The 27998-nt window shown below is 37.5% G+C and overlaps 2 protein-coding genes across 2 annotated transcripts; one reads left to right on the top strand and one right to left on the bottom strand.

Annotated features, from left to right (window-relative positions):
* Window position 1: 1 nt before the first annotated feature.
* On the bottom strand, window positions 2-14065 carry ghrhr2 (growth hormone releasing hormone receptor 2). The gene is made up of 13 exons (XM_048170243.1): window positions 13785-14065; window positions 13571-13688; window positions 10258-10356; window positions 10033-10142; window positions 5869-5966; window positions 5595-5727; window positions 5119-5272; window positions 4949-5009; window positions 4707-4773; window positions 3540-3631; window positions 1757-1886; window positions 1140-1181; window positions 2-1051 (listed from the first exon to the last, which is right to left on the bottom strand). Exons 1-13 carry the CDS (start codon window positions 13836-13838, stop codon window positions 959-961), a joined length of 1251 nt encoding a protein of 416 aa, XP_048026200.1. The 5' UTR covers window positions 13839-14065; the 3' UTR covers window positions 2-958.
* Window positions 14066-16567: 2502 nt separating this feature from the next.
* Window positions 16568-21178, top strand: zgc:163073 (uncharacterized protein LOC100037358 homolog). Its single transcript, XM_048170644.1, has 7 exons — window positions 16568-17540; window positions 19629-19656; window positions 19739-19888; window positions 20352-20525; window positions 20654-20731; window positions 20811-20852; window positions 21055-21178. The coding sequence occupies exons 1-6, from the start codon at window positions 17295-17297 to the stop codon at window positions 20837-20839; spliced, it is 705 nt and encodes a 234-aa protein (XP_048026601.1). The 5' UTR covers window positions 16568-17294; the 3' UTR covers window positions 20840-20852; window positions 21055-21178.
* The last annotated feature ends 6820 nt before the right edge of the window (window positions 21179-27998 follow it).

Genomic DNA, 27998 nt, shown 5'->3' with positions numbered 1-27998 from the left:
CAAAGTGACATCCCCATCTATTGGCCTGGCATGCATAATACAGTGTTTTTAATTGTTTTCGCTGATCCATGTGAATGGGGATCATTTTGACAATGCTGACGTATGTACGCGAAAAAGGTTAAAGGAAAAACTATTCTCATTTTAAGTACATAGCTGTTGCGTAAACATGCCCTACAAGCAAAGCACCTAGCCATGCAGTCTGCATTTACAAACATTTGTGAAAAATGGGTCATTCTGAAGATAATTCAAGCCTGGTACTGTGATAGGATGCCACCTTTGCAATAAGTCAAATTTCATCCCTGCTAGATATTCCATGGTCAACTGTAAGTGGTATTATTGAATTATTGAAGTGTAAGCGTTTAGGAACAGCAGATCTCAGCCACAAAGTCATAGGGTTTGGTCACTGAGTATTGAGGCACATGGTGCTTAAAAGTCGCCAATGCTGTGCTGAACCCATAGCTGTCGAGTTCCTAACTTCCACTGACATTAATATCAGCACAAAACCTGTGCAGTCGGAGGTTCATGGAATGGGTTTCCTTGGCCGAGCAGCTGCATAGAAGCCTCATATCAACAAGTACAATCCCAAGCGTCAGATGGAGTGGTGTACTGTAAAGCACTGGACTCTGAAGCAGTAGAAATATGTTTTGTGGAGTGAGGAATCAAGCTTCTCTGTTTTGCAGTCTGATGGGTGATTCTGGGTTTGGCAGATGCCAGGAGAATGTTACCTGCCTGACTGCATTGTGCCAACTGTAAAGTTTGGTTTCTTCCAGTGAAGAGTGAAATTTGAATGCTTTAGCATACCAAGACATTTTGGACAATGCTATGTTCATCAAACACCTTACTTTTACAAAACTCATATGAGATGTGTGGAAAAACATTTATGCAGTTATCATGACAGTGGTATAACATAACATGACAGAGCAAGCTGAAGTGCAGTCGTTACAAAATGTCCTCAAGTTTATGCAGTAAAGTCTTGCGTTGCCATTTGGAAAGTGTTGTTGTCCGTTCGGGACTTGTATTTCTCAATCTCTTTCCTTATTTCATTCTGGACCTATGAAATCCAGTAGTTAATTGATCACAAAAGTCACAAAATGTTTCTTTATATATTTATATGCTATTAAGAATATATTAGATCTTACCTCACTGTTCAAGAAGCAGTATAACAATGCCACAATGAAACCCTTTAAAGAAATGCCAAAATTAGTATTTTGAGTCTTTATTGAGACTTTATGGATTTTAACTTGATTAGTAAGTTTCTGCTTTTTGCTGAAAGATTAAAATCATTTTTTCTAAAAGTGACACTATATTAAGATGCTGTAGCTTCTGTATTTCAAGTACATTTACAGTAGAGGGCACAGTTTCACTTATGAACAGACTCCATAGGCCAGTGGTCTCAAACTCAATTCCTGGAGGGCCACAGCTCTGCACAGTTTTGCTCCAACTCTAATCAAACACACCTGATCCAGTTAATCAAGGTCTTCAGGATTACTAGAGACTTCCAAGCAGGTGTGAGTTGGAGCTGTTTGGAGCTAAACTGTGCAGAGCTGTGGCCCTCCAGGAATTGAGTTTGAGACCACTGCCATAGGCTCTTCACCTCTCAAATGAGAAAGATGGCCTAATAACAACAAATCTTGACAGCTTATTTCTTAAAGACGGCTGTTTATTAAAAACTTGTTTTGTATTGCAGGCTAAAATGTAGTTGAAATTTCTGGGCTGCACTGTAGATTGCATTAAGCTGAAAGTGCCTGAACAGTACCTGGAAGGAACCTAGCACGAGTTCAAAGAAGAGTCTCGCCTCTAGTCCCACATGCTCCGGAAACAGAGCAAATACGATGTAATGCACTCCAAAAAGAGGGATGAGCAGAAGAGTTGACTTAGCCAGTCGACTACAGAACACAGTGAACACACATTTTAGATTAAAAAACCAAAAATGTAAATGGTAGATAAAAGTGATCAGGGCTCCTTAATGTGACGTATCTGTAACACTGACGAAAACACAAATATAGTAGTAAAAGGGGCCATTTACACGACACAATTTTCAACAAAAAAGTGGCATTTTGGTGGCTTGAAAAAAACGCGAAGGTTTGAAAACGGGTTTCAAAGTGCAAGTTTTTGAAAACAATACTGTTGTCGTCTCCATGTAAACTAGCCTACAAAATCGCAATTTTGTAAAAATGGTGACGTTATGTATAGGCCCGTAGTTTTTCTTTACAAAGTGACATCGCCAACTACTGGCCCGTAGTACTGATCCGTGTAAACGAGGATCAGTCTGTTTGTACATCGTGGTCGGGTAACAATACCCATAGTGTGCTCTATCAAAGCCACTGGAAGGCAAGCCTGCAACCTTTAGCCAAAAAAGCGTAATGGCTAATGATAACGCTCCGGCTCTGGCGGTACGCAGGGAAGGAGTTTTGAGCGACGGGCATGTCACTGCCATTACATGACAGGCTGAGAGGTGCTGCACGTGATTAAAGGTGCCTTCGAATGAAAAATTGAATTTATCTTGGCATTGTTAAATAACAAGAGTTCAGTACATGGAAATGACATACAGTGAGTCTCAAACTCCATTGTTTCCTCCTTTTTATATAAATCTCATTTGTTTAAAAGACCTCCGAAGAACAGGCGAATCTCAACATAACACCGACTGTTATGTAACAGTCGGGGTGTATGCCCCCAATATTTACATATGCCAGCCCACGTTTCCAACATTATAAAAGGCATTAGACAAGGGCAGCCAGTATTAACGTCTGGATGTGCACAACCAAATCATCAGACTAGGTAAGCAAGCAAGAACAATAGTGAAAAATGGCAGATGGAGCAATAATAACTGACATGATCCATGATAACATGATATTTTTAGTGATATTTGTAAACTGTCTTTCTAAATGTTTCGTTAGCATGTTGCTAATGTACTGTTAAATGTGGTTAAAGTTACCATAGTTTCTTACTGTATTCACGGAGACAAGAGAGCCGTCGCTATTTTCATTTTTAAACACTTGCAGTCTGTATAATGCATAAACACAACTTCATTCTTTATAAATCTCTCCAACAGTGTAGCATTAGCCGTCAGCCACGGAGCACTATCAAACTCATTCAAAATCAGAAGTAAACAATATAACAGTATACAATACTCACATAATCCGACGCATGCATGACGAACACTTTGTAAAGATCCATTTGAGGGTTATATTAGCTGTGTAAACTTTGTTAAGGCACTGTTCAAGGCAAGCGCGAGCTCTGTGGGTGTGGACCATGGGATTTAAAGGGGCCGCAGCATAAAATCGGAGCGTTTATAATGATGCCCCAAAATAGGCAGTTAAAAAAATTAATAAAAAAAAAATCTATGAGGTATTTTGATCTGAAACTTCACAGACACATTCAGGGGACACCTTAGACTTATATTACATCTTTTAAAAACATAATCTAGGGCACCTTTAAGTTAGCCGTTACGCTTTCTCCAATGGTAAGAGATACAGACCCTCTCATCTCCCTATAATATACAATCTCTGGCTCTATGTTAATTATCTAATACATCTCACCTGTAAAGCCGCCTGTCTCCTCCATTTGATACTGGGGTTTTTGTCTTCACAACTATCATCCTGCTTATATTAACAAACACCAGAAAGTTCACCTGTAAAGTTTAAAAGTACAAAAATATAATTAATTATTTAAAGAAATATGATGTTCAAGTGTAATTTTTTCTGCATCTGGTAACACTGAAAAAAAATTATAGCATCTAAATTAATTGGTAAGTAAAAATTTTTTAAAATCACTGAATCAACCCAAATACATTAGTAGAAATCAAAATGGCTCTTTAAAGGTACACAATGTAACCCTCTAGTTTAGCTGTTTAAAAACAAAACCGCATGCATTTTGCAGAAGATCTGTTTGGTAACTGACATTCTTCCTAATATCTTCCCTTGTGTTCAGCAGAACAAAGAAACTCATACAGGTTTGGAACAACTTGAGTGTGAGTATAATGTTGACAGAATTTTCATTTTTGGGTTAACTATCACTTTAACTACCACTTTGATGCTTCATAAAGAGATCACTAATCCATATGAATTGAGTGATTTAGTCAGAATTTTCTGAAGAGACTTGATCGCTTTATATGATGAACAGATTTAATTTAGTCTTTTGTTCACATAAAAACATTGATCAGCAAACATAAACAGAAGCTCAACCGAACCTGCTTGATGTGCGAGAACAAACCTCTTGTGGAAGCTCAAATGTGCTTCGTAACACACGAAGAACGAACCTCGTTGTTTCTTGCATGTCAAGCAAACATGCTTGAGCTTCCGTTTACCAAATCTGATGTGTGCGTTGATGAATGTTTATGTGATTAAAAGCCTAAATTCAATCTGTTCAATATATAAAGCGACCGTGTCTCCTTTTGGACCAAATTGGACCAATTTGGACCAAACTGCTCAAATCATATGGATTAGTTTTATGATCTCTTTATGAACTTTTTGAAGTGTCAAAGTGGCAGTTGCATAGGCTGTCTGTGGAGGGACAGAAAGCTCTCAGATTTCATCAAAAAGATTTGTGTTCTGAAGATGAACGAAAGTCTTACGGGTTTGGAACGACATGAGAGGAGAGTAATTAATGACAGAATTTTTATTTTTGGCTGAACCCTTTAAAGCATTTAAAATACCTTATATTTTCACAGGGATAAAAGTGTATTTTTGTATTCTGCATAAACTTACAAATACAGAAAGCAAAATGGGAATTTTGATGATCCACCAGTAGCCACTGTCCAGGTCATCCCAGCACCTACCAACACACACACACACACACACACACACACACACACACACACACACACACACACACACACACACACACACACACAAACACAGATAAATGTAACTGTTAGCTCCAGATCTTTACTGTACTCCCCGTACAGTAATTGTCCTAATACACTCTCATATAATAATCTCATCCTCACCCATGATTGTCATATTTATGCTTGAGGAACATCCAGATGGATACGGCGACAGATGGAGTCCCTGTAAAACAGAGAAAATTATCTATGAACGAACACTTCAGAATAAGTTGTAATATAATCAGTGGTTTGTGTGTAAAATATGCTTCCTGTAATGTAAAATGTAGTTTTACCCCAACCAATAAGAGTATACCACCAGAAGAATGTTCTCCTTTGGGCAAAGGTGAACACTAGCAGTGTCTGGAGATAAAGTCCCTCAATGAGCAGCCAGTAGAAATTTGATAACACACAGTACTGGAAGAACGTCACCACAGCCTTGCACAAAACCTGGCAGATGAAATACAGTATCCAGTTATAAAGGGGCAGATGATCGCTTTAGAACTGGGGTCTCCAAACACGTCCTGGAGGGCCACTGTCCTGCAGACTTTAGCTCCAGCCCCAACTAAACACACCTGAACCAGCTTACCAAGGTCTAATTAGGCATACTAGAAACATCCAGGCAGGTGTGTTGAGACAAGTTGGAGCTAAACTCTGCAGGACAGTGGCCCTCCAGGACCGAATTTGGAGACCCCTGCTTTAGAATATTTGATTTATACTATGGCATTTATTTTGCATTGATCTTATCAGTCATTTTGTTGGTGTAATGTACAGTGGAGACTGTGCAATGATTGATTGTCTTATCGGCGAATAGCACAGCATCTTTCACAAATACAGCCAAAGCCCTCAGGATGAATGTGGAGAAGAGGTTGAGGTGGATGTAGGTCCGTGTACACAGAAGCTTTCTGTTGGATTAATGAAAATGTGACACTGTTACATGATATCAGCATTCCTTGAAGCAAACATCAAGAAATGTCACTAGAATTGACTTCCAGCATGCAGCAGGACAGTGAGAGTAAGAAGTGAATGTTTAACCTTAGCATTACCTAAAGATGCAGAAGATGAGGACTGCAATACAGAGAGAGCCAATGGACACGCCATACCCAACAGTGTATATCAACTTCACCATGGCAAAGTACTCTCGCTTCCACAATAAAATGGAAAATATCAAGTTTAGAAACCACTTCATTAATCTTGAAATATCCATTTTATCTAATCTAATGTAATAAATTAGCATTTTCTTTAAAGGTGATGTGTGTAATTTTTTTCTCAATATTTAAATTCTTCCTGTAGCATAATTGCTTAAAGCAATATAGTTGTAATTTTCACAAAGTCTGCTGCTTCAGTGTTTTTAGATCTTTTTGTCAGATGTTACTATGGTATACTGAAGTATAATTCCAAGCATTTCAGTGTCAAAGGCTTTTATTGACAATTACATTAAGTTTATGCAAAGAGTCAATATTTGCAGTGTTGACCCTTCTTTTTCAAGACCTTTGCAATTGGCCCTGGTATGCAGTCAATCAGCTTCTGGGCCACATAATGTTTCCCCTGAATGTGTCTGTGAAGTTTCAGCTCAAAATACCCCATAGATTTTTTTAAATTAATTTTTTTAACTGCCTATTTTGGGGCATCATTAACTATGCACTGATTTTTTCAGCGCACCGCACCTTTAATTCGCGTGCTCCCTGCCACACGAGCTCTCGATTATATTACAGCACATTTACAAAGTTCACACAGCTAATATAACCCTCAAATGGATCTTTACAAGATGTTCATCATGCATGCTGTATGCATGCTTCGAATTATGTGAGTAAAGTATTTATTTTGATGTTTATATTTGATTCTGAATGAGTTTGAGGCTGTGCTCCGTGGCTGACGGCTAATGCTACATTGTTGGAGAGATTTATAAAGAATGAAGTTGTGTTTATGCATTATACAGACTGCAAGTGTTTAAAAATGAAAATAACGACGGCTCTTGTCTCCGTGAATTCAGTAAGAAACGATGATAACTTTAACCTCATTTAACAGTACATTAGCAACAAAACATTTAGAAAGACAATTTACAAATATCACTAAAAATATCATGCTATCATGGATCATGTCAGTTATTATTGCTCCATCTGCCATTTTCGCTGTTGTTCTTTCTTACCTAGTCTGTTGATTCACCTGTGCAGATCCAGACGTTACTGGCTGCCCTTGTCTAATGCCTTTCATAATGTTGGGAACATGGGCTGGCATTTGCAAATATTGGGGCGTACACCCCGACTGTTACGTAACAGTCTGTGTTATGTTGAGATCCGCGTGTTTTCCGGAAGTCTTTTAAACAAATGAGATTTACATAAGAAAGAGAAAGCAATGGAGTTTGAAACACAATGTATGTCTTTTCCATGTACTGAACTCTTGTTATTCAACTATGCCGAGGTAAATTCAAATTTTGAATCTAGGGCACCTTTAAGTTCTGGGGAGTTTCCTGGCCATGGACCCAAAATTTCGATGTTTTGTTCCCCGAGCCACTTCCATCATGCTGGAAAAGGCATTGTTCATCACCAAACTGTTCTTGGATGATTGGGAGAAGTTGCTCTCGGAGGATGTTTTTGTATCATTCTTTATTCATGGCTGTGTTCTTAGGCAAAATTGTGAGTGAGTCACTCCCTTGGCTGAGAAGCAACCCCACACATGAATGGTCTCAGGATGCTTTACTGTTGGCATGACACAGGACTGATGGTAGCGCTCACCTTTTCTTCTCCGGACAAGCTTTTTTTCCGGATGCCCCAAAGAATTGGAAAGGAGATTCATCAGAGAAAATGACTTTACCCCAGTCCTCAGCAATCCAATCCCTGTACCTTTTGCAGAATATCAGAATATCTGTCCCTGATGTTTTTCCTGTGTGGCTTCTTTGCTGCCCTTCTTGACACCAAGCCGTACCCCTGCAAACATGCCCGTGTGGGGCCCATGCTGGCTTTTTGCAACCACAGTGGGCTAGGGCCAGACTACACCAAACCTAAACAGGCCCAAAACGGGCTTGCCCAGGTGGGGCCCACAGTGAGCTCTCTGTGAGCAGGCCACACTAGCGGACTGCCCACATTAAGCCCATGATGGCCCAGTGTGGGCAAGCCTGTTCGGGCCCAGATCAACTTTTGTAACTCTGGGCCCATGCACTGTTTTGTGTAGGCAGCCCACTTTCGTTTCCCATGCTCTGTTTGGTTGTATTTTTATACAGTATTTTCTTAAATTACATACAAATGTATGCAAAATTACAAAAATAATCTGTAATTAATACAATAAAACAGTTAGATGATAAAACGGTCAAATGACTGGCAGTAAAGTAAAATCTCCTTATTTAAATAAGCTGAAAACAGTCACATGACCAGCAGCAACAGAACATTAAATGCTAACAGATCTGACTAGATCTCAGCTTCTTTACTTTTTACAGTCCAGTTTGACTATTTCTTTCATACAAAACTTTTAGATGTTGATGTTTTATTGAAAATAGGTGTGCGTTTCCTTTAGTTGGGCTCTTGACCCTTGACTTTTCAGCATCAGTTGTTCTCTGGCTGCTGTAACTGTATGTTTCTGAAGCACATTTGTTTTAGCCAAAATTGCAAGAGAAATTCTGGTTAGATGAAGTTGATTACTTACTGATGATTCAATCATCATGTAGTGGTCAGAATCAAAGAGAGTAATATTTTACAGAGTATGATTTAGGGAATATTTGAGTGGCAGATGTCCCTGCCAGTCATTGACCATTTCTTTTTAAACTATCATTAACCGTTATTTTCATTAATGGTACATGGGTGGCCCCCTGTGCTGCCAGATTTAGTGAGGGATTCCTGGGGGCTAAGTGAGGGCTGCCCATGCAGGGTCAGCGCCAAGGGGCTAACTTTTTGCCAATTACCAAATTCTCAGGCTTGTTTGCAGGGACTCCAAAAGTCTTCGCCTCACTGTGTGCTCATGCACTCACACCTGAGACCATTCATGTGTGGGGTTGCTTCTCAGCCAAGGGGGTGGGCTCACTCACAATTTTGCCTAAGAACACAGCCATGAATAAAGAATGACACAAAAACACCCTCCTGCCTTTTCCAGAATGATGGAGCACCTTGCCATAAGGCAACAGTGATAACTAAGTGGCTCGGGGAACAAAACATCGAAATGTTGGGTCCATGGCCAGTACACTCCCCAGAACTTAATCCCATTGAGAACTTGTGGTCAATCCTCAAGAGGCGGGTGGACAAACAAAAACCCACAAATTTTGATAAACTCCAAGCATTGATTATGCAAGAATGGGCTTCCATCAGTCAGGATGTGGCCCAGAAGTTGATTGACTGCATGCCAGGGCCAATTGCAAAGGTCTTGAAAAAGAAGGGTCAACACTGCAAATATTGACTCTTTGCATAAACTTAATGTAATTGTAATGCTTGGGATTATACTTCAGTATACCATAGTAACATCTCACAAAAAGATCTAAAAACACTGAAGCAGCAGACTTTGTGAAAATTAATATTTGTGTCATTCTCAAAACTTTTGGCCATGACTGTAGTTTGAGTTTACTTAAACCTACCTTATTCACATCATGATTTGCACACTGTTTAATACTGAATGCTTAATGCACATTTTCACGGCATGTTACTGCACACACTCACTGAACATGAGCTCATGCTTGAAAACTGATATTGATGACCTAATACGATCAATGAATATTGAACATGTAAAAACAACATTTAAAAAAGTTTTTTAAAATAGGTAAAATTCAGCATCATTTAAATTTTTATTTTAGTATTAAAGGACCATTTAACAATAGTAAAATAAACCAAATAGGATATTAAAATTTGTCAATCTTACCAAAACGCAGGTTAGTCAACAAATTTGTGGAGAAAAATATACAGTGACCCAAAAATGTATTTGGACACATAAGCCATGCTTAAATATGTATGGATGCCATTGTATCCATTAAAATATCAAACCAAGTAGCATTTCTCACACATAACCAAAATTTAAAAAAAAAAAAAAAAAAAAAAAAAAAAAAGCCAATGGGGGAGGAAACCTGTTTGAAAACATATAATTTTTGTTTGGTGACGCTGGAAAAATTACACACTTCACTTTCCACAGTAAAGCAACATTGAACAGGATCCTAGAACCCATCCAGAAGCACAATAATCCATAGCATTCTGATACATTCATATAATATCAAAAGATTTCTTAAAGGTTTTTACTCTGTGTCCAGTGTCCTCCTGCTCTGTGCTGTTGTCCTGAAAGCAAGCACTGTAATAGGGCACACTTAGCCTACTCCATCCCTCAGTAGTGCAGGTGCGAGTGATCAGCTCTAAGAAGTCAATCAAAAATAATTACTTTACATTTACTGTATTCATTGGACTTAATGGCCACATTCATAGAAAGAGAACAATGTGTTGACATTTTGTAGCTGGTCCTGACTTTACCATGGGAGTTTATGAGAGGAGGTGGGCAAGACACTGAGAATCTCTCTCCTACACTGACTGCAGGCCAGCAATTCACACCATCCCACTCAGCCAGACAACCTGAAGACATCCACAGTGGTACAATTAAAGATTTTTCTTCTTTATCAAATTATCAGTTACATTAAACTGATTCTCATCATCAGAAGTATGTTTTTTTGTGAATGAATAAATGATTCATATTGCACTCAAAAAAAGAAAAAAAAAAGTTTGTTCATTGAAGGTAATTGAATTAAAGCTGCAGTCTGTAAGTTTTGCCTCTTTGTCATCATCTCTGTTTGAAACCTGCAATTGCAGTTATTTGCGGAATTATCATCTTTATGTGGGTCGTGCATCGGCACGGCTCCTCAGCGCAGATGAATCTAATGTTTGCTGTCAGTCACCGCACCGGTGTGGATACTTCGGATTCACAGATTCTGTGTGTCTTGGAAGTATGACCAAAAGTAGAATTTTCACTAGAAAATTTAATCTGAATAAGTAACATGTCACTTTTGTTCTGATCAACTGAGAAAAAAAACATTACAAAATTGCGCTGCCAATGGTGATTAAATCTAAAGATCACTTAACTCAGATTACGTTGAGCCATGCAAATTATTATTATTGTTATTCTTTGTTCTCAAATTGTTAATGTTAACAACATCAGCATCGCGTGATTGCCTAATGATCGACAAATGATCACCTTCCAAGTGCTTCCGCCAAAACCGCACTTTAGTATTCTTCAAAATGGAAAAAAATGAAACTGGTGCTGCATTCGTTCCGTAAGTAGAATAGGGAAGGTGTGGGACATACAGCGTAAGCGTTTGGAAGAATACGGAAGTGCAGTTTTGGCGGAAGCACTTGGAAGGCAATCATTTGTTTATATAAAGCATATACATTGACATTTTTTTTTGAAAATGACAGATCGTTTTGCTAGATAAGAACCTTATTCCTCGTCTGGTATCGTTTAAAGCCCTTTGAAGCTGCACTGAAACTGTAATTTTGACCTTCAACCGTTTGGAGGCCATTGAAGTCCACTATAAGGAGAATAATCCTGGAATGTTTTCATCAAAAACCTTAATTTCTTTTCGACTGAAGAAAGAAGAACATGGACATCTTGAATGACATGGGGGTGAGTAAATTATCAGGAAGATTTTATTTGAAAGTGAACTAATCCTTTAAAGGTCCCGTTCTTCGTGATCCCATGTTTCAAACTTTAGTTAGTGTGTAATTTGTTGTTAGAGTATAAATAAAATCTGTAAAATTTTAAAGCTCAAAGTTCAATGCCAAGCGAGATATTTTATTTAACAGAAGTCGCCTACATCGAACGGCCAGTTTGGACTACATCCCTCTACTTCCTTCTTTAATGACGTCACTAAAACAGTTTTTTGACTAACCTCCGCCCACAGGAATACACAAGAGTTGCGTTTGTAGAGTGTGTTTGTCGCCATGTCGTCGAAACGCTGTTATTTTCATCCCGCAGTCCAATCGCCGGGTCTGATTCCGGCTCAAATTGATAGGGTAAAATTAAAGACATGTTTACAATAACACTGAGCGCGTGCATCTCCACGTTATGGTAAGAGGCGTGACCTTTCTGGGCAAGATGCGCTAAACTGCTGTCGAATCACAACACAGGAACCGCTGGCACAATCAGAACTCGTTACGTATTTCTGAAGGAGGGACTTCAGGGGAAGTCATCAGCCTGTTTTTATGACAGTGGAAACAGCGGTATACAGATAAGTAAATTATGTGAAAAATACTGTGTTTTTTTACACGCGAAACATGAACACATGTTATATTGCACACTATAAACACAATCAAAGCTTCAAAAAACCATGAAAAACGGGACCTTTAAGGAAAACATTTCCATGAAATTGATTTATAATTTCCCAACAAATAATAATTAGTTTGGACTGATTTATTGTAGTCTTGTTGTATGAACATAAATTCTTCAGTTGCTGTGGTTACCATTATGGTGAAGAGTGAAGCTTGTGCTTAGGTTGTGGGTAGCTGTTGTGCACATGAGAGTTCCATGATTGTCTGATGGGGGGCGGAGCTAGATGTATGCAGATCTGCATATGAAGAAGAGCAGCACTGTAATCAATTAATCTTACTTCAAATTACAATAAATAGCTAGCCTGGAACATGTTCATACATAACTTTTTATAGCTATAGCATGTGAATATAAGGAACAAGACGTTACCTATCACTGCAGTGATGACAACAAAGCAATGGCTCAATGAGTAAAACAACATGCATGATAGTTTAATGTCACCACCCACGCCCTAACAAGAAGCTCTACTCTTCAGCACAGTGGTAACCACAAAAATTTCAACATAGAAACTCTTTTAAATGTCCAGCATAACTGAACATTAAACACTGCAAGCCTTTCCCTTTACTAAAAACACATTAAACAGCACTTAATTTCAACATCTACTCTCCCGATCTATCCCTATGAAAAGCATGCTGGGATCTAGAAATCCACTGCCAAGTGGATTCAATCAGTGCAACAGAAATGATTCATGTAGTCCCAACCCAAATGGTTTAAGTTCACTTAACATTTTACAAATTTAATTAAATTGAGTGCAGATGACAATTAAGTAAAAAACTAAAGATTTGGGTTGTTTCAGCTTATTTTATTTAAATAAACCAAGCAAGAGTGTGTCTTATAGTAATGCATCTTATAGTTCCATACAGATGTTTCGTAAAAAATACAATGAAAAGGATGGACTATGGCAAGCAAGACTGAAAAGATTGCCTGATTAACAACTTGAATTTTGGTCTGTTTGGTGAACTATCCCTATAACAATGCAGGTTGAATTTCAGTCTTTTATAAATTTCAGTATTTAAAAGGGAATTGAAAGAGGAAAATTAAATGATCTATCAAATGCTTTATTCTTAGTCAGTCCCATATTTGTTATTTATCAGAATCAGAATGAGTTTTATTCACCAAGTGTGTGCAAACACACAAGAAAAAACAGAAAATTAAGTAAAATTAAAGAAAATAAAAATGAATAAATTAACAAAACAAACAAAAGCAATTTAGATCTAGATCAGATGCTTTATGTACAGATGTGCACGTTATGCACTGTACATACAATATGCATTTACATAGTAAGTATCTATTTATCGCCTAACTCTCAGGTGGCATAAATGGCAAACTGAATAGCTATTTAAGGTGGAGATAGCCTGAGGATATTCATTTATGCAAATTACATGATAAAATCAAAGGATCAAGAGTGTGAGTCGACATCTTGATGAAATGTTTTGAGTATCAGTGTTCATCTGTAACTAAGCTCACCTGTATCTGTAGCGTTAAAGTTTAACAAAGACTGTGTTAAACCGATTTTGAGCCGACATTCAGCTTCTTTCTTTTGCAGATGCAACACTATAGAACATTCAGGATGAACTGTCTTCACCTGAAAAGCATAAGTGCATGCACACTATAAGAACTTCACAGAAACATTGATCTTCTGAAATAGCTATTTCAGTGAAAAAGATAACAGATAACTTACCCCTTCACATGTAACTAAAAGAGTCCAGATGATAAAACCATGATTAAGGTCCATGATGTTTATTCTACTCAAGTCACCGATGTAAATAATTCTTGGTCTAAAGTAACTAGGTCAGTTATGTTGACCAACATAAAGTGTAGCTCGATTGCCTGCTGTTTTTGTCAGTACACACATATCCCAGTGCTCATTCACAGTAATTCTCATCTATCTCTCCAACCTATTTCATGCAGCAGATGGTGAGATATACCCAGATGGCACAGCCCACTTTTTTAGGGTGTACAGGGCCCTTCTCACCTCACGACATTAAAGTGTCTTTGTTATTTTAAAACAAATTTAGGTAGGCTACTAAAAAAAAAGGTTTCTTTCAATTATTTTTACAACATTCTGCACCTAATAGAACCTTAATTTTGAAATGATCCCAACTGCTTACACACATTTTCAAAACTTTACATACAAATCCAAGAATTGCACACACAAAATGCAAAATGCCTCACATCTCTTGCAAAATGAAACACTGTATTCAAAATATCACAAACACATCTTATGTTGCAAACACCTTTGCCATAATATTCAATTTTGTTGGATATATCATATACACACAGTTATTCAAAACCTAAAGCTCTTCTTTCATGAGCTCCTATGTGCATTTCTGTACAAGACTGAGAGTATTTGACAGAGAGATGTTGAAAAATTCACAGTAAACATGAAAGCAAGATTGAAACCAAACTATTTTTTTACTGTAAGCATTTGTGGTTGCGAATACAGTATTACTCAGTAATACCGTCAACAATGGTTGTGTTTGAAAAAGGAAATCAAGATACTTGTGTTACATAGAGAATTGTGTGTTGTGTTTTGCAAAAAGTGTTTTATGAAATTGAAAAGTGAGTTGAAGGCCAAGAATGAGTGTATAGTTTTGCAGATTTGGTGTGTGGTTCTGGTGTTTGAGTGTCAGGTTTCAGAAACTGTGTGACAACTAAGGATTTTGTGTGTAAGCAGTTGAAAAGAAAACGGTAATACTAAAACAAAAATAGGCTGTTTTTGTATTTGTGTCTACCTTGATATTCAAGGCAGTCATCCATCTTCTACCTGCCTGCTCCATCACACTAGGGAGGTTAAATGCGTCTTTTAGCCAGCACTATTTACTGCATGAGTGAACGTATATCACGTCTTCTGAGTTAAAAGGATGGCATTACTTCAGAGGTATGCAAATGACAAAGTCCCTCCAAACCATTTGATTGTTTTTCAGTGTAATTAAACAAATTTTGGAAAGTTTTGATTAAAAAAACAGTTATGTTTCTAATCCAGTTTATTTTATTCTTACAGGATTTGGAATTTAACCGATTTATTTGCTTGTCATAGTGTGGACAGCAGTAAAGATTATTTTGTATGGTGCAGATGGACCATGCCACTTTATCCATCCATTTTTAAAGCATGTCCTTTCCCTGAGGAGCTGAGGATAGGCTGAAAGAAGACAATCGTGAGCAGAAAGATACATTCATACAATATTCAGAGAGAGAGAGAGAGATGTTCTGAGGGATGAAAGTGAGAATTTGAAAATGACAAAATGTTTATTCATATTCATTGTTGTGCATATAAACTATTGAGAAAGCGATGTGTTCGAATATGTCTACAGTTATCAATTCATAAGTATCTGGGTGTTTCCTCAACTTCAGGTTGATTTCTATTGAAACAAATTAAAACTATATGTATCGAATGCACTGTAATTCTATCCTTCACAGCCTTGTTTTCATTCTTGTCAAATGTTAAAGGTGCCATCGAACATTTTTTTTACAAGATGTAATATAAGTCTAAGGTGTCCCCTGAATGTGTCTGTGAAGTTTCAGCTCAAAATACCCCATAGATTTTTAACTGCCTATTTTGGGGCATCATTAACTATGCACCGATTCATGCTGCTGGCCCTTTAATTGCTCGCGCTCTCCACCCCCCCCCCCAGAGCTCTCGACTCTATCGTTGCATAAACAAAGTTCACACAGCTAATATAACCCTCAAAATGGATCTTTACACGTAAGTATGGTATTTACGCATAAGTATGGTATTTATTTGGATGTTTACATTTGATTCTGAATGAGTTTGATAGTGCTCCGTGGTTAACGGCTAATGCTACACTCTTGGAGAGATTTATAAAGAATGAAGTTGTGTTTATGAATTATACAGACTGCAAGTGTTTAAAAATGAAAATAACGACGGCTATTGTCTCCGTGAATACAGTAATAAACGATGGTAACTTTAACCACATTTAACAGTACATTAGCAACATGCTAACAAAACATTTAGAAAGACAATTTACAAATATCACTAAAAATATCATGATATCATGGATCATGACAGTTATTATCGCTCCATCTGCCATTTTTCGCTATTGTCCTTGCTTGCTTACCTAGTCTGATGATTCAGCTGTGCACAGATCCAGACGTTTTGCCCTTGTGTAATGCATTGAACATGGGCTGGCATATGCAAATATTGGGGGCGTACATATTAATGATCCCGACTGTTACGTAACAGTCTGTGTTATGTTGAGATACGCCTGTTCTTTGGAGGTCTTTTAAACAAATTAGATTTATATAAGAAGGAGGAAACAATGGTGTTTGAGACTCACTGTATGTCATTTTCATGTACTGAACTCTTGTTATTCAACTATGCCGAGGTAAATTCAATTTTCAATTTGATGGCACCTTTAAATATGGGTCTAACCTGACTAAGGTCTATAAAGTTTTACCAAAAGTTAGTTTAGTTGGTTTCCAGCAAACATTGGTCAGACGGCAACATCGTTTGCTAGGTTACCACGGAGGAGCCATCATTTCCATCACAATGTTATCAAAAACTATCACGTGAGATGTTGTGGAAAAACATAAAAGATGTTGGAGATGACTTTCAGAAAAATAATTGTCCATGACGTATGTGTCTATGGTTGGACATTGTTAGCAGTTAATTCACTAATTAGAGTGTGCCTAAAAGTTCACAGGGCCAAAGAAAAACACATGTTTTGGAAAAGTGGAGCAGGTGTGAATGAGGTGTTAATGTCTGAGGGTACAGTTAAGCTGCAACCTTTGTGTCTATTAAAAGCAGCGACCCTGTACATTATCCCTAAACCTACAGCTGTTATCCTTACTGCTTTTAATGTCATGATGATGATGATGATGATGATGATGATATTAAGTAGCAGAACACAAAATGTCATATCCACCAACCCATCTATAGTGCTTAATACATAGAAAATACTCACATGAGATACAGGTCGGAGAGGAATATGGATGATGGTGCTCTGAACAGGCAGAAAAAGGTATGACAATATGAAGTAGGGAGGGGATTTGTATCCTGTGACGTTTAATGGATGCAATGGAGACACAGCATTCTTTCCTTTTTTAGAAATATGAGTAATATTGGGGAGGTGCAGCATATTTAGGGAGGTAGAGTTGGCTCCAATCCGTACCATTCAACAGCAGTCAAACATTTGAAAAAGGCTAGATTACTTACTGTGATTAGACCACCATGGCTTCACAAAAGCAAGTGCCCAAAAAAGAAGGAAAACCAACCCCAGCTCCAAAGGAAGAACCAGCACCTGGAACAGCAGAACCAGCATCAGCAGCACTAGAAACAGTTGCTTCTGCCCCAACTGCAACGCCAGATTCAGCTACAAAAGCCCCTGAAAAAGCCAGCCCTGCTCCTGGGCCAGCCCCAGTGGCAGCAGCCCCAGAACCAGCCAACGCACAAGCTTCTCCTCCAAATGCTGCTGTAGTAAGTATCAGTGTTGTATAATGTTATACTATGGTATTTCAGTTGTCTAATGGCCTGGATTTATGAGCCCACAATAAGACGTCTACATTTAAATGCATACAATGTTTTATATTAAGCTTTTTTTAAGCTTATCACTCCATTGCCAGGCATATGGGTAGTCAAACTTAGTGTTAAGTTCAAATTAGGCACGATGGCAAGTCTATATTTAAAATAGGGACATACTGATATTGATATTCTTTCCAAATAAATACACATTTCACTAAAACTAATATAAATATTATGCTTCAGCCAAAAATGAAAATTCTGTCATTTATTACTCATTTGCTCATTTAAATGAAGATTTTTTTTTAATGAATTCTGAGAGATTTCTGATCCTCCATTGACAGCTGCGCAACTAAAGAGATCGTAAAACTAATCCATATGAATTGAGTGGTTTAGTTCAAATTTTCTGACGAGACACAATCGCTTTATATGATGAACATACTTCATTACTGGCATTTATTCACATATTTGATCAACACTGATCAGCGAACATAAACAGAAACTTAACTGAACCTGCTTGACACCATGAGAAATGAGAAATAACCTCATTGGTTCTTGCACATCAAGCGAACATGCTTGAGCCTCCGTTTATCATAAATGAGTTGTTTATTGATGAATGTTTATATGTGAATAAAAGCCTGAATTCAATCTGTTCATCATATAAAGTCTCTTCAGAAAATTTGGACTAAATCACTCAATTCATATGGATTAGTTTTACAATCTCTTTATGAAATGGACAAACTCAGCAATTGGGTTGTTTTAACCCAGCGGTTGGGTTAAATGTTTGCCCAACGTGTTGGGCAGTTTTATTTAACCCAACTATTGTTTCATAATTAATATATAGCCTAGCTGGCTTAAAATGAATCCAAAATAGGTTGGAAATTTAAAATCAGACACGTAATTAGTAGGCAGCAATAATAATCAAAAGATGAACATTTATTAATAAGCAATTTAATAAATGTTTATTGTTTAATTATTCATTAAACTTATTAATAAATATTCATTTATTAAACATATTAGTAAATGTTAATTTCCAACATATTTTGGGTACATTTTAAGCAAGTAATACAGTATTTTTTTATTATTTATTTATTTATTCTTTAATATTGAGTTAAATAAAACTACCCCACAGGTTGGGCAAACATTTAACCCATTTTCAACCCAACTTGGGTTATTTTTAACCCAGCATTTTTTAGAGTGTAGCTGTCAATGAGAGACAGAAATCACTCAGATTTCATCAAAAAGATCTTCATTTGTGTTCCGAAGATGAACAAAAGTCTTACGGGTGTGGAATAACATGAGGGTGAGTAATTTTATTTTTGGGTGAATTAACCCTTTAAGGCATAACATTATAATGCACAGCAAGATTAATAAATGTTGAGCACAAGAACTAACTCATGTGCACCTAAATCACTATCCCTTCAAGTTAGTACAAGATGATGGTGGAAAATTAATAAATATCCAATATGAGCCAATACATTTATAAAAACACTGGCCAATAACCAATATGGTGCAACACAATTCTCTAAGGTCATTAATATTAATGTGCTCAATAAATATTTAATCAATCCCATGTTTTCATTGCTGGATCATTTATTTTGAAAAGCAGTTGTAATTGCCTGGACATGGACTCTACAATATATACTGCTTCATGGCAGGATTCCAGTGGATGTTCTTTACATGGATCTACACACACCTGCTGCTGAGGTCGCCCCACTGCCCACATTATTCATGCACTTCCTAAGTTAGACTCCCTAGGGAGACAGATATGGATGAAATGATCTCATAAACAGACTGTGAACTTTGAAGGGAGATTACTCTTGGTGCCAGGAAAAACAATGGCAGAACAACTGCCAGAGTGTTATTTAACTTACTGTATGCCACGAACATCTGTGCAGTAAAGTACATAGTAGATCGGCAGTGATGGCAAGAATGTATTTCAAGTGCTAGTCTGCATCTATATATTTTACTGATGACTATATAGTGCAAATTCCAAATCATATACACCTACAAACACCTAAAAAAATCTCTTGTTCTGGGTTTCAGGGTAATCTCAGTGCTGAACAACTTGAAGGTAAGAAATAGCCTAAAAAGGTCATCTGATCAACTTAATTTTAAATAAACTAATTTGTTGATGTTATTTTGCACTTATCCAGAGTTCAAAGAAGCTTTCCTGTTGTTTGCCAGGACTCCCTCAGGGGAGATGAAGATATCACTAGCTCAGTGTGGGGATGTGATGAGAGCTTTGGGCCTGAACCCAACTAATGCTCAAGTCTTGAATGTTCTAGGGAAACCAAAGCCTGAAGGTATATATAAAAAAAAAAACAGCTGCATGACTTTTTTGGTCATTGTACAAGATGCATTTCATGACCTTTAAAGAATTACTGAAGCTATCGCTTTCCTCCGTCCCATGGGATCCTTCAGGATCAAACCTTTTTCCAGTTGTGCTATTGAAGCTTACAGGGATAGTTCACACTCATTGGTTTGGTTTCACAGAAAGGGCTTAGATTTAAGCCAGGGTTAGGCCTTAGGACAATCAATTAGGACATTTAAGTAGCTTTTATAAAAATTCCTTAGGAAAAAAAAACAAAACAAAAAACATTACTGGTGTGCATCTTGAGACAAAACAATGGCACTGATATATTTTAATATACAGATATGTACAAGTTACTTTCAGTTTTTCTTTCTTCTATCCCTTTAAAGAATGTTTATCTCAGATTGTCAAAACTAAGAATCTACAAATTGCTTTATTTAAATTGTGTCATTCAGAGATGGAATCCAAACTGGTCGACTTTGAGACTTTCCTGGCTATGTTTCAACAAGTTTCCAAGTCTACTGAAAGGGGAACATTTGAAGATTTTGTAGAGGGCCTTCGGGTCTTTGACAAGGAAGGCAATGGAACAGTCATGGGGGCTGAACTCCGTCATGTGCTTGCTACTTTGGGTATGGAGTTATGGAGGAAAATTATGGCAAATCCATTTGACAATCGTTGACCAGTGTAGTCAAATTTTGAAAACATTGAGACCTAAAAATGTATAATTTTGCTCACTGGAACACCTGCTGAATTTCAGGTGAGAGGTTGTCTGAGGGTGAAGTGGATCAGTTGCTGGCAGGGCAAGAGGACACAAATGGTTGTATCAACTATGAGGGTAAGAAGAGTAACTCAAGACTTCCCTCTACTGACATGAAGTTTCTCATCGAAGCTAATCTTATTGTTCTTTCTCCAAGCTTTTATAAAACATGTCATGGCAAGCTGAGTGATTGTTTCTGGTAAGTTTATCTAAATCAGGACTTTTTTTGTCAGCTAAACACCAACATTAACTTAATTGAATTGGTCAGTTTTAATTATATGCATTCAATTCAACAAACCTTCCATCATGAACTCCTATAGGATAGCAAGTCCTGATCTGAACTATGCTTTGCTGGTACATTTTAGACTTTAATTTATTTTGTATCTTTTCTGTTGGCCTAGGTACAGCAGCAGCCTCACATGGATGTCAGCGGAAGTTAGACGAAGGTCATGTGTGAGAGCTGACATCAATAAAACAACATTTTTGTAAAATATTACTACTAATTAAATTCACTCTGTTCTTCAATCACCGTGTTGAAGTTGTTTTATCAAGTGCAACAAGAGGAGGCAAAATGCAGGAGTCTACGGTGGCCGAGGGAGCTCAATGCTCTGCAACTGAAGAAAACACATGCAAATAGAAAAACATCAGCAAATTCAGAATGATCTTCAATCAATTTGACAACACATGTGCTGCAAATACTCACAAGGCAACCAAATACAGAAAAGCGCTGCAAATTCTCACAACCCACATACGATCAAGATATTAAAATAAATAAAAAACTTTCAGGTCAAGGGTAACACCACTGAAGACTAGATATTGAACAATAAGCATGTCCCAACCAGGTTCGTTACTTGTTTGGGGTCCCCTTGAATCATTCCCATTTGACTATTTGCAGGGATGCTCTGTATTTGGTTGCATTGTGAGTAGTGCTGTCAAATGATTAATCGCGATTAATCGCATCCCCAAAATAGTTTGTGTTTACATAATATGTGTGTGTACTGAGTATATTTATAATGTATATATAAATACACACACACACAAGTATGTATATATTTAACACAAATGCATTATATTTAAAATATTTATATATAATATAAATTATATATAAATAAAAATATGTATGTACATGCAAATATTTATTAAATATATACATGTATGTGTGTGTATTTATATATACATAATAAATATACACAGTACACACACATATTATGTAAACACAAACTTTTATGTTGGATGCGACAGCCCTAATTGTGAGTATTTGCAGCACATATGTTCTCAAAATGATGATGTTTTCTTAATTGTATGGTGTTTTTCTATTTGCATGCAGTTTTTTTTTCTTTCAGTTCCAGGGCATTGAGCTCTCTCAGCCACCATATGAGTCTGCTCTGCTGTAAACTTAAGTTTATCCCAAGAGAGAATCAACACAGCTGTCAGTGGATAAAATGTTGGCTTTGGTGGGGCTAGTGCACTGAGTTTGCTCTAATCCCTAATGTCAGGAACTTTTATCAGGCACATACTGTATGATAAACCCAGACCCTTTGTCTTTGGACTTCTCTCAAAGGACTTTTCTAAGAAAAATCTTGTGCCGTAGCCAAGTGTTACATTCACTGCAACATTGAGCTGTGTTCATTTACAGAATCTCACACTGTACAAATGAGTTAAGTGTCAAGATAGGAAAAGAAAGATACAGTTAACTTCCAAAACACTGACCTTCTGACATTATTTGGGGTAAGTTGTCCCAATGGGAACCTGACAGTATTTAAATAAATAAACAAACTAAAAATAAACCTAAAACGATTACAAAACAATTCATGAAACTAAAAAAGCGTCAAACTATTGTTTTGGCCAACAAAAAGTTTATCAAATACTAAACTAAGAAAATACAACACAAAACATGCCCCAATCTCATCTTAAAATCAGTTTAATCTTTAAATCTATTCATTACATTGCAGACTCTTGTCCAGTCAATGTATGTTATTTTGTGTTCAGTTGTTTACCAGTTGTAGCAAAATGCATGCAATATAGCAATATGATGATACAGTTTAGTAGGATGTTTCACAAGCATTATTCACATTTATGATGATGATTTGAACTATGCGTTTGAAACCAATGTACAGAACTTTGCTATTCACAAGAAGCATTGGCTGATGTGAACCATGCCTCAAACAAAATAGATCTCAGAAAACCTTAAGAGGAGTTAAAAGTCAATTCTTAGTCTTCTGTCACAAGTTCGGAATCAGAATAAGAATAAGCCAAGTGTGAGCAAACACAAATTTGTAGTGGTTTCCAGGAGCTCTGGGTACATACACCAATCAGGCATAACATTATGACCACTGACAGGTGAAGTGAATAACAATAATTATAATTATCTCTTCATCCCGGCACCTGTTAAGCCAGGAACACACCAAGCTGATAGTTGGCCATCGGGCAGTTTTTGTTCGTCTGCCGGCTAAGTTTTGTCATTGTGTTCTGCACCGTCGGCTGAAGTTGGTCCGCGTTGGCTTTTTTTCAGCCGATTCGTTGAATCGGCGTCGGAGCTCTTCGGTCAGTCGGGTCATCTGATCATTCTGATGACTGGTAGGGACTACAACAAGCTCCTTCCCGGGTTGGTGACATCACTAACCCTAAAATATACATAAACCCTGCTGCCGAGAACACGCAACAAAGGGGGCGGGGCCATGTTGGGCAGCTTTAGAGAAGAAGAAGAGTTGTTGTAGTAGAGTGTTGTTGCCATGTCATCATTTTACATCAGACTGCTTCACAAACGAGGTCAGTTTAACGCTGGATTTGCACAAAAGATTAACATGACGGTGCATGCTAGATGAGTTGAATCAATTCCAAAGCAAATACATAAATTTAACCACTAACCATTCTGAAATGTCCAGATGCATTCTAAAAGTTGTAACTTCTTCCTGAGTCTCTCCATCAGTATCCGACTCCAGTTTGAACAATGTAAGGCTGAACACTGTTACTGACAATTGCCATTTTGGCTGCGTGAGATTCTCCTGCTTTGTTGTGAAGCAGCACCTCATTTGCATTTAAAGGGACACACTAAAACTGCGTGTTTTTGCTCACACCCAAATAGGGGCAAATTTGACAAGCTATAAAAATGATCTGTGGGGTATTTTGAGCTGAAACTTCACAGACACATTCTGAGGAGACTAGAGACATATTACATCTTGTAAAAGGGGCATTATAGGTTCCATTTAAGTTAATGGCACAGTATGTAAGTTTCGTAACTAAAGGTTGCTTATTCAAAACAATAACAAAGGCTTAGCTTGATGATGCAGTGAATAAGCATGGAATCATGGGAGGTGTCATCTTCACCTCCACAGCCGATGGAAAGCATCCAAAGGGACTTGTTGGATTTGTACTGGTCAGATGAAATCTGAGCATTGAAACATACTGTATGCAACTAAGATTATTCAATAAACTCTGCTCTGTTTATTATAATCATTTTGTCTCCTGCTTCTGCTCTTGGCTTTCTCAGTCAAACTCTGATAGAAGACTGTTAATAGAGTTTTAGGTACCAGACCGGACTTGCTGTTGACAGGTTTTACTGGTTTTGGACACCAAACAAAATCTTTGATCACGTCTCGCACTAATGCCATGAAAGAACCATTTTGGGTTCCCCAAAGAATCTTTCAGTGATCAGTTCATAAAGAACCATTTTTTCTTAGTGTGAAGAACATTCTATTGATCTAAAGAATCTTTTTCCACTATAAAGGACCTTTTGTTCAATGTTCATTAAAAGGTTCCATAAATGTTAAAAGTACTTAATGGAAGCATTGATGTCAATAAAGAACCTTTATTTTTAAGGGTGGGATTAGGGGTCAGATCTGATATTTCTGACGTGGAGATCCATCTGATCTAACATAAAATAAGCTGACACGTAGTTGCGAAGTTACTTATAGTCCGTAGAATGTCTGTTGAGGGACCATCTAAATAAAGCGTTAGCAGAAATTAAGCATACAGTCTAATTATGAGTGGTTGTTGACTGCAAAAGTTCATGGCTCAGGTAAGAATGAAGCAGGAACGTTCTGTGAGCACACAGAACCTTGACCGAATAGAAATCTTTTGTGAATCTTCTAGCAATTTATTTTTTAAATTTACAAACTCCATTTCCAGAAGAGTTGGGACATTTTGTAAAATGCAATAAAATCAACAATCAGTTATTTGTTAATTCTCTCGAACCTCTATTTAACTGACAAAAGTACAAAGAAAAGATTTCCAGTGTTTTCATTGAACAACTTTGCATTTTGTAAGTATAATTTGATTTTGATGGCTGCAACACACTCCAGAAAAGTTGAGACAGAGGCATGTTTACCACCTTGCCTTTTATTTGCAATTTTTAATCATTTGGGAATTGAGGATACTAACTCTTGCAGTTTTGCGAGTGGAATTTTTAGACATCTGGGCAAGTCTGCGGTCATCATTGTCTGATTCTCTTTTTGACGATGGACCATACATTTTCAATAAGAGACAGATCTGGACTGTAGGCAGGCAATCAGACTCATCCACTCAGAGTGTAGAGTGTCTAGAAACCACTCTGATGTATCACATGCAGACTGAGGCCTGGCTTTGTTTTGCTACCCAGGAAAGATGTCATCTTGATGGCAGTTTGTCTCTGTACAATTCAAAATCAAATATATGCCTCCATGTCAATGGTACATTCACACAAATGCAAGTCACCCATGCCGATTGCACTGATGCACCCCATACCATGACAGATGTTTGCTTTTGCACTTGTCGCAGATAAAAGTCTGGATGGTCCCTTTTGTCTTTCGGACTGAGAACTCAATGTCCATATTTTTCCAAAAACAAGCTGAAACATTGTCCCATCCGAACACAAGCACACATTTCCACTGTCTTTTAGACTATCTGAGATGAGCTTTGGGCCCAGAGAACTCGGCAGCATCTCTGCATAGAATCGATGTATCTTTCTTCTTGTGTAACAGAGATTCAAGTTGCATTTCTTGATGCAGCATCAGACTGTTAAGTGACAACTGTTTTTGTTACGTGTCTGAACGTAACTTTTAGGTTTCATTCATTTTATCATATGTCATGTGTTGTTTGCAGCAAGCTGTGAGTGTGCATTCGTGGTGCTCTCTCTCTTTCTCTCTCCCTCTCTCCCTCTCCTCGTGTCGCTCCACGCTCATTTGAATGAATCAGGTGCAGCTGTTTTCATGGGCAGAGCTGAGGTGATTCTACAGTGGATATAAGCTGTGTGGGAAGCCTGCTCATCGAGTTCTCTCTCCTGCTTCCTCGCGTTGTAGCATGTGTGTGTATGTGCATATTCAAAACTGTGTGTGTGTGTGTGTGTGTGTGTGTGTGTGTGTGTGTGTGTGTGTGTCATGTCATGTCATGTCACGTCATTGCAATATTGCGCTCCTATTCCTCTTCCTTGTGTGGACTTGAATTGTTGCAATCTCCCATTTAAGTGGACTGTGTGAGAAGTGGGAGGCCCCTTTATGTTTAATTACTACTTTTCACCTGTTTACTGGTCAGCAGAGAGGTAAGAATTGGATATTTTGTTTTGTTCTAGGAAAGTCGACTAAAATTAGGTAGATTAAACCTTTTTTGTTAATTGTTTTGGCCGATTCAAAACCCACTGTTGCTGAGCCGCCTGTTTCATTTTCTTAGAGTAAACTTATCCCTATGCTTAATGGAAAATGATAAACAAGATCCATTTTCCACTTTGCTGTATTGTGGTGTGTTTTGGGAGCAGGAGACGGAATTCTGGGTGACATATTAAAATGTGCCGCTCTGCATGTTACGTTCGGTTGTTTGAAGGTGTAGTACGTAATAGATTTCCAGAGTACTCCCGAGTCCATGTGGCATTATTTAACACAGTAGCATGAAGGTTTCTAATGCAATGCCATCTGAGGGCTCAAAGGTCATGCACATTCAACTGACGTGTCCTAACCTTGCCATATCCTGACTGAGATTTCTCTTGATTCCCTGAATCTTTTTACAATGTTATGTATGGTATAGTGAAAGACATAAATTCTTTGCAATCTTGCATTGAGAAATGTGATTTTTTAATTGTTTGACAATTCTCTCATGACAAGTTGTGATCCATGACCCATCTTTACTTGTAAAGCTCTTTTACACCCAAACATGATACCCTCTCCTATAACCAATTCACCTTCTAATTGTGGACTGTTTTAAAAGTTTAACTTGGATATTATATAATCTCTTCACTTTTATTTTTGCCTCTGTCCCAACTTTTTTGTGTTGCAGCCATCGAAAATTAAAATTTGTTTATATTCACAAAATACAATTATGTTGGTCAGTTAAAACATATGAAATCTTTTCTTTGTACTTTTCTCAGTTAAAAAAGAGGTTCAAGAGAATTAACAAATCACAGATTGTGGTTAAATTCTGACTTTATTCCTCGCAATTGCAAGTTTATATCCCGCAATTCTGACTTTATTTAGCAGTATTTAGTAGCCAATATCATGCAATTCTGACTTTATAACGCAATTGCTGGTTCTATCTCACAATTATGAGAAAAGAATTGTGAGATAAAAAGTCGCAATTATCTTTTAAAATGTGTTTATGTTCGTCACATGGCGAACAAGCTATGTTTCATAATTTTAAATTAGTTATTAGAAACATATGTTAAAAAATATATAAATACAATTTTTAAAAAAAATAACAGCTTCGAAATTCACGTTTTCGATATAGGTGCAGGGTGCGATTTGTAGGGGGGATGGGGGGGATTTCCCCCCTTCTGGTCTATGTATCTCTGCCTCTGCTGAATTATTTTTATCCCAGGTGGGAATAAAAAAAATACCAGGTGACAATGAGAGAGCTTCAGTTGAACAACAGTGAACTGCGGTCAGATGAGATGTTGTCAGGCTATGTCGGTAAAACTTAAAAAATTAACACGACTGTCCAATCAGCCGTTATAGCTACGTTACTGTGCTCGCAGCGCGCACTCAAGAATTGCACGCGCAAATGCAGTGGCACATGCTGCATATTACTTAATTATAGCATAAATAAAGCACAAAAGAGACTACGAGCCAATGACCGTCATTGTTCTGTTGTAAGTTAAGTCATGAAATTACCAAACATACGATTAAAGCTGCCTCAAAACTGTGCATGAATGTATTTGTTGACATGGTTTTAAAACTATTGTTATCCAATTTGTTGGCCATAAAACATCTTAAAAATGCACACCAGGGAAATCAAAATTTTCTTGGGGGAGCATGCCCCCGTACCCCCCTAGCAATTATGCAAAGTAATTGAAACCCTGCATACAGCCCAGCTTACTTTTTTTTTTTTTTTTTTTTTTTACAGTCTATGAATCAAACCAATAAGTCTAAAAACAGCTGATAGG

The sequence above is a fragment of the Megalobrama amblycephala genome, linkage group LG20 (genome assembly GCF_018812025.1).
Source record: "Megalobrama amblycephala isolate DHTTF-2021 linkage group LG20, ASM1881202v1, whole genome shotgun sequence".
Classification (NCBI taxonomy): Eukaryota; Metazoa; Chordata; class Actinopteri; order Cypriniformes; family Xenocyprididae; genus Megalobrama; species Megalobrama amblycephala.
Note: the sequence above shows the minus strand (reverse complement) of the source record. Positions and strands in the feature narration are given on the sequence as shown.

What these genes read in the sequence shown, in the direction of transcription:
- ghrhr2 (XM_048170243.1), bottom strand. Translation starts at nt 13,838, where the DNA reads ATGGACCTTAATCATGGTTTTATCATCTGGACTCTTTTAGTTACATGT. An exon ending in GTATACTCTTATTGGTTGGG is followed by an intron (nt 5,010 to 5,118) that starts GTAAAACTACAT and finishes TCTGTTTTACAG; the next exon opens with GGACTCCATCTGTCGCCGTA. An exon ending in TCGTGCTAGGTTCCTTCCAG is followed by an intron (nt 1,182 to 1,756) that starts GTACTGTTCAGG and finishes ATTTCTTTAAAG; the next exon opens with GGTTTCATTGTGGCATTGTT.
- zgc:163073 (XM_048170644.1), top strand. Translation starts at nt 17,295, where the DNA reads ATGGCTTCACAAAAGCAAGTGCCCAAAAAAGAAGGAAAACCAACCCCA. An exon ending in AGGGAAACCAAAGCCTGAAG is followed by an intron (nt 19,889 to 20,351) that starts GTATATATAAAA and finishes TGTGTCATTCAG; the next exon opens with AGATGGAATCCAAACTGGTC. An exon ending in TCATGTGCTTGCTACTTTGG is followed by an intron (nt 20,526 to 20,653) that starts GTATGGAGTTAT and finishes GCTGAATTTCAG; the next exon opens with GTGAGAGGTTGTCTGAGGGT.